This window comes from Sinocyclocheilus rhinocerous, unplaced genomic scaffold, assembly GCF_001515625.1.
Source record: "Sinocyclocheilus rhinocerous isolate Xijiao unplaced genomic scaffold, SAMN03320098_v1.1 scaffold780, whole genome shotgun sequence".
In the NCBI taxonomy this organism is placed as follows: Eukaryota; Metazoa; Chordata; class Actinopteri; order Cypriniformes; family Cyprinidae; genus Sinocyclocheilus; species Sinocyclocheilus rhinocerous.
In genome coordinates this window covers 1,386,310-1,392,692 of record NW_015654937.1, presented here as the reverse complement: position 1 = coordinate 1,392,692, position 6,383 = coordinate 1,386,310, and the positions used below count along the sequence as shown (strand labels likewise).

Genomic DNA, 6,383 nt, shown 5'->3' with positions numbered 1-6,383 from the left:
AATTTATAACAGCTAAGGGGGTTTTAGGCAGCGCCCCTTAGCTGTTATAAATTCACTGTAAACCACGGCTTCTTGGGGCTTATTGCTTTAATACTCACCGTCAGAGTCGAAGAGTGCAAACACCACGTCACACACGTGGTCGGACAGCTCTACCTTGGCCACGGTGCGGGCAACCTGCTTCATGGTGGCTGTAGAGAGAATGAGAGAACAAGAGGAGTAGAGTGATGAATGAAGAGGGAACTGGAGCTTCACCAACAGTGTGCCTGAGCTTGATTACTGGATACTGGCCGGTGTCTTGATGGGTTTGATCAATACACACAGAGGACATCTCACCAGATAGGACAAGAACACAGAAGAGGATAGAAACCGAAGAGGAGGGTGAACCAACTGCAGGATAAAGATCAAGTCTAGGAGGAGGTGGGGTGTCCATCTCTAATTAATGACCTTTAGAGGAAAAACCAAAATATAAATCTGTACAAAATGTCTTCAGGTTGCAGATCACACTGGCCAATGTTCACATTCCACTCAACACACTTCAGATGAATCATGTCATTGTTATTTCTCACAACACATTGATAAATATAGTCAAAAATGACTTGACACATAATTAATAAAATATGCTAAATGCAGTTCATTTTTTCTACACACTTTTCAACCACACTTCCTTTCTCTAAAACTCCATCCTCCATATCAGTAAACATAGACAGACAGGGTTTCTTATACAAGCCTGAGCTGCTCCCCTGACCTTTGACAGAGTCTTGTGCTGCACAGAGACAGGAGTGATAGTCAGGAAGTGGGACATTTTAGCTCTATTCTAAAACGACTCAAAAAAGGATCAACTATAAATATACAATTATTTAAAATAATTAAATCCAGTGTTGTTGTTATTAACTAAAAACGTCTCGGTTACGTATGTAACCCTCGTTCCCTGAAGGAGGGAACGGAGACGTCCCGACGAATTGGGATCTCGCAATTCGTCGGTCACGACGCGACTCGTAGTGACCGACTGAAAGGGAACTAAAACTAACCTAACGTTTAAAAAAAATGAAAATCAGAAATGCTGCCTTGACAAGTAACTGAAAAAAAGTTTAGGACGTAATAAAAAAAATACTAAAATTGAAATAAAAATAAATAACTGATTTAAAAAATTTAAACAAAATGACAAAAGCACATCAAATTACTAAAACTAAACTGAAAATAAAACTAAAATTATAGGAGCTAATTCAAAATATGAATACATACTATAATACTATATAATATTTCTGTAGCTTAAACAGTAGAGCATTGAGCTATCAACACTAAAGTCAAGGGTTCATTGCATGAACTGATAGAATTTATACCTTCAATGCAATTTAAGTTGCTTATATAAAAGTGTCTGCCAAATGCATAAGTGCAATATAAATGATACTAAAATAACAATTTGATTTTGTGCCATATATATTTATTCTTTAAGTATTGCCACTATTCTTTTTTCTGTTTTCTTTACATACATGCTGCCTACGTAGAACGTTCCAAATCAGTGACTTTTGCGGTTACATTTCAGTTAGACTGAAAGGTACAAGAGCAAGTCAGCTTACTAGGTGTAGGAACACATGTTAAATATATATATATATATATATATATTTAAAAAAAATCTTGTACAATACCTTCAATTATCATCAAAGATTATGTACAACAACCACCTTAAGACAACCTACTACCAACCAACAATTCTGTTTATAATTGTGAATATATGTTGTTCTGCACATCTCTAACAGTGAAAGAGTGAGAAAACTGCCTGTTGGGAACATAAAAGAAGGTCATTCATTAGTGGACACAGGAACACAGGAAGGGTGAGGGAGAAACCAGACAGGCCAAAAAGCATCCATCACAGTCAGTCTTCCAGACACAGCCTTGAGATCAGAATACAGACGAGAGAGAGAGAGAGCGATTCTGAAGATGACAAGCTGATAAAAAGCCTCTTTTGTCTTCTTAGGGTCAGAGTTTCTGGATATTATGGGCTAGAGATCAGAGAGACGGACAGAGAAATGAAAGAGACACGGAGTTATAATCCTACAGCGAGAGGAATCAATCGTGAGATATGTGATCCTGGACCACAAAACCCGTCATAAGGGTCAATTTTTCGAAATTGAGATTTATACATGATCTGAAAGCTGAATAAATAAGCTTTCCATTGATGTATGGTTTGTTAGGATAGGACAATATTTGGCCGAGATACAACTATTTGAAAATCTGGAATCTGAGGGTGCAAAAAAATCTAAATATTGAGAAAATCGCCTTTAAAGTTGTCCAAATGAAGTTCTTAGCAATGCATATTACCAATCAAAAATGAAGTTTTGAGATATTTACGGTAGGAAATTTATAAAAATCTTCATGGAACATGATCTTTACTTAATATCCAAATGATTTTTGGCATAAAAGAAAAATCAATAATTTTGACCCATACAATGTATTTTTGGCTATTGCTACAAATATACCCCAGCGACTTAAGACTGGTTTTATGCTCCAGGGTCACATATGGCCTGTGAGGAAGTGTGTGGATGTACGGAGGGCAGCCCTGATGTAGTGCCACACGCTGTGAAGAGCAGAGACACTGGTCCCAACGCAGTACCACATGTTTATTTTACCTCAGATCACTCAAAACTAATGACTTCCGACTGCTTTTGGAAACATGTCTGCACCTTTACACTTTATTGATAACTTGTGCCATTTGTGCAGTTTTTGGAATGATAAACTAGGTTAAAAAAAAACTTAGACTCATTCTGAAGCTGGTAGCTAAACCATATCTAGAGACCAGAATATATTACAGAGACTTGGGGTTGGATTTTAAATCTTTATTTATTTATTTATTTATTTTACTTCAACCAACTGGCAATAGATTGCAACAGTCAGGTTCCGGAAGTAACAACTCCATTCATTTTCTCCATAGGGAAATTGTTTTTTTAACAATAACTGAAAAACAGATCTGTTGTGAGCTCTGAGGCTGTTAATTGATTGTATGCGCTTTAGTTAAATTTTTTTTTTTTTGTAAATTTTTAGTTAATTCATTAATTCAAATTTTTTTTTATTTTTTATAATTGTGATTAATAGTGGAATTTGTGGTAAAAAAATAAATAAAATAAACACATTACCCATGATGCTGTACAAAAAAATCCACCAATCATAAAGTGCACCAAGAGATCTTTGGCTCCACCCACAATCAAGATGTCTCCATATGCTCTCAAAATACTAAAATATGTATATGTAAAATACAGTTCCTACAGTTATAACCAACAAGATTTCTCTTGTTGTTATTTTGTCATTCGCAATGCTTCATGGGATTGTAGTTCTTTTGCTCATTAAAGCCGTTAAGTACACAGTCTTGTACCTTTGCCTTTTTATCCAATTTACAATTTATTTTTAATTTTTTTGCTTCAAATCAAAGTTTTTACTGTTGTGATTCTCCTCGTAGTCAGTCGGCTTAAAACTCAAACAAAAACTTTTAAAAAATCGCTCTGGGAAAAATAATTCCGGAACCAGCACCGCTGAAAAAGTGGGCGGGCACTAATGCACTCTATAACCCAGAACATTGTAGCAATGCCACATAGATCTTATCATCATTGCAGCTAGCATTGCACGAGCAAGCACAACTCAATTTTTATTTTTCTCCTTTAAAAACATTGTAAGCTGTCTCTGCACACAAGCTGTAAAAACGGTAACCCTGAACAGAAATCAAATACAAGCTGAAGGACTGGAAAAGTGATTGTATTTAAACGAGAAGGACATCTAATGATACTTAAGAGACTTTCTGCATTGCCTGAAAATGTCCAGGTAACAGAGAGAGAGGACTGTGTGCATGTGAAGAGCCAGCGGGAGAGAAGATTACTCCAGTACTGCTGGGAAGAGCGCCAGCTGCAGTGGCTCTGCTGATGGTGGGAGTGAGCGAGAGGGAGGAGACCAGGAACAGGTGATGCAACATCCTGGGAATTCTTGCATTGCAAAGTCAGTCTTGTAGCAGTCTCAGAGTCAGACAACATGCCCACGAACTGCCCACTGACGTATATCTCACACAAAACTGATTGCTTGACTGCAACACAATTTTACTCAATCTTTACAAGGAACTTTGTGAGGGTGTGTGCATGTCTGTACCTTTATCTATAGAGGCGCCAGCCATGTGATAGAAACTCAATGCGGTGTCAACGTCATTGACGTTCTTCAGGAAGGTGAAGAAGTTCTCCACTTCTTCAAACGTGATGCCCTGTGCGAGAAAGAGAAATGGAGAATGCTAAAAAGATTCACATTCACTTAATTGAATTCTTTTATGACACACCTGGCCATTCAGCTCAGTAAAGACCGTTGAGAGAGTGAAATGAGAGTGACATGCCATTAGCTCTCCAATAGAGGCGAGAAAACCATGCTGTGTTTGCACAGCATGCATAGAGTGTTGCACAGAGCCTGTAAATACAGTTTTAATATCCTCTTAAGAAGACGATAAAATTACAGAACGAGAGCGTTTGAGAGACAAATGCATAAAACAGCCCTATTGAGAGAGCACTCTTCAAACTCCAGCGTGCCGAAGTGCTCTCATGCTAACAAATGCGGCTGACGCAAAGCTCACACACCACATGTACTGAGAAACATTTCAGTAATGAGCCATTAAAACTCTGAATCCTGATGTATTCTTACTCGAGATATAAATCGGGCTATAATTTGTTACTTATCAAATGATCCATTTGACCTACTGCTGATTGAGTCACCTCTGTGATCATCTAATGACACTAAATGAACACTGTGGCATAAAAGATTAACAAGAACATTTTTAAATGCCCCTTCAGGTCAAAAAGGTTACTGACCCCTGCTGTATATTAATGTCACATAATGAGGAATGCAATTTTCCTTGGGCTTTTAGGGGGTGGTGGGGCTTGACACATGATTTTAAATGATACTTTAATTAGACAAGTTATTTTTAATTTTATACAGTGTTAAAAACACAATGTTCATAGCAGGGCGTTCAAAAAACATCACAAAGGATGATGCAACGCCTAAACGCATCTATCTGAATGCGTTTGTTGGTGGTGCTTTAAATTGGATGAATGTAAAAAATGTTTTTTTTTTTAGACAATTGTTTTTGAAAGAAATTAATTTTTCAGCAAGGATGCATTAAGTTGATCAAAAGTGACAGTAAAGATTTTTACATTGTTTACATTGGGGGGGGGGCAGCACAATTATTTTCAACACTGATAATAAAAAGAAATGTTTCTTGAGCAGCAGATCAGCGTATTAGAATGATTTCTGAAGTGATCATGTGACACTGAAAACTGGAGTAATGATGCTGAAAATTCAGCTTTGCATCACAGGAATAAATTTCATTTTACGTAAACTACATTTAAAATGAATTCAAATAAAAAAAAGTTATTTTAAATTGTAATATTTAAAAAAAATAGTTTGTCAATAATGCAAGAAGCCAATAACAAGGAGTCATTTTTCCAGCTACAGACTTGACACCAATTGTCATGTCGTGCCAAGTTAGGATTAGGGGTGAAACGGTTCTCGGTAAAAAATCGAACCGTACCGTTCTCCACACACGGTTCGGCATGCACTAGGACCGCGGTTCAACTTAAATCTGACAATGCATCTGTAATATGGTTTGTTAGAGTTCGGCTAATGCATGTTTCTGCTGATGGATACAAATTCTGGCTTCCCAATACATTACAACAAGAGCGATGAGAGAAAAAAAACAATACGTGGACAAACCAGTCACTCTTTGCTCAATGCGAGTGCTGTATGCTGGAATAACTGGCATTTATGCCGTCATCACGATATGGGGGTTATTTCATGTATGTTATATTTGCAGCAGCAATATTTCTTACATGCTCACTCGGGGTGCAACGGTTCTCGGTAAAAAAAATAATCGAACCGTACCGTTCGGCATACACTAGGACCGCGGTTCAACTTAAATCTGAAAATGCATCTGTAATATGGTTTGTGAGAGTTCGGCTAATGCATGTTTCTGCTGATGGATACAAATTCTGGCTTCCCAATACATTACAACAAGAGCGATGAGAGAAAAAAAACAATACGTGGACAAACCAGTCACTCTTTGCTCAATGCGAGTGCTGTATGCTGGAATAACTGGCTCTCTTTGAAGTATTGTGCTTGAATGGACAAATTCACTCAAAAATGATGTCAAAATGCCCGTCTTGTTGAGTATCCTAGCAGACATAGTCGGCTGAACACACAGTATCAGTGCGTTCTCTTAAAGTGACAGCACTTTCTTAAAGTTAATTAAACCGCAACAACACGGAAATCACTCACTGCTCTTGATTGAATAACTTTTGTAACTTTAATAAGGAATAATTTTTAATTTATACAGTCAAATATGCAATGTTATTTTACATTTGATT

General features: G+C 37.2%; 1 protein-coding gene across 5 annotated transcripts in view; it reads right to left on the bottom strand.

The window, feature by feature from the left end:
* Positions 1–6,383, bottom strand: part of LOC107717828 (calcium uptake protein 1, mitochondrial-like) — an 83,015-nt gene that overhangs the window by 2,205 nt on the left and 74,427 nt on the right. For all 5 annotated transcript variants that reach the window (XM_016524701.1, XM_016524703.1, XM_016524700.1 and 2 more), the window contains 2 exons: positions 4,129–4,237; positions 99–188 (listed from right to left, as the gene is read on the bottom strand). In XM_016524701.1, the coding sequence (XP_016380187.1) occupies positions 99–188; positions 4,129–4,237 (199 nt within the window). The remainder of the gene's footprint in view (positions 1–98; positions 189–4,128; positions 4,238–6,383) is intronic.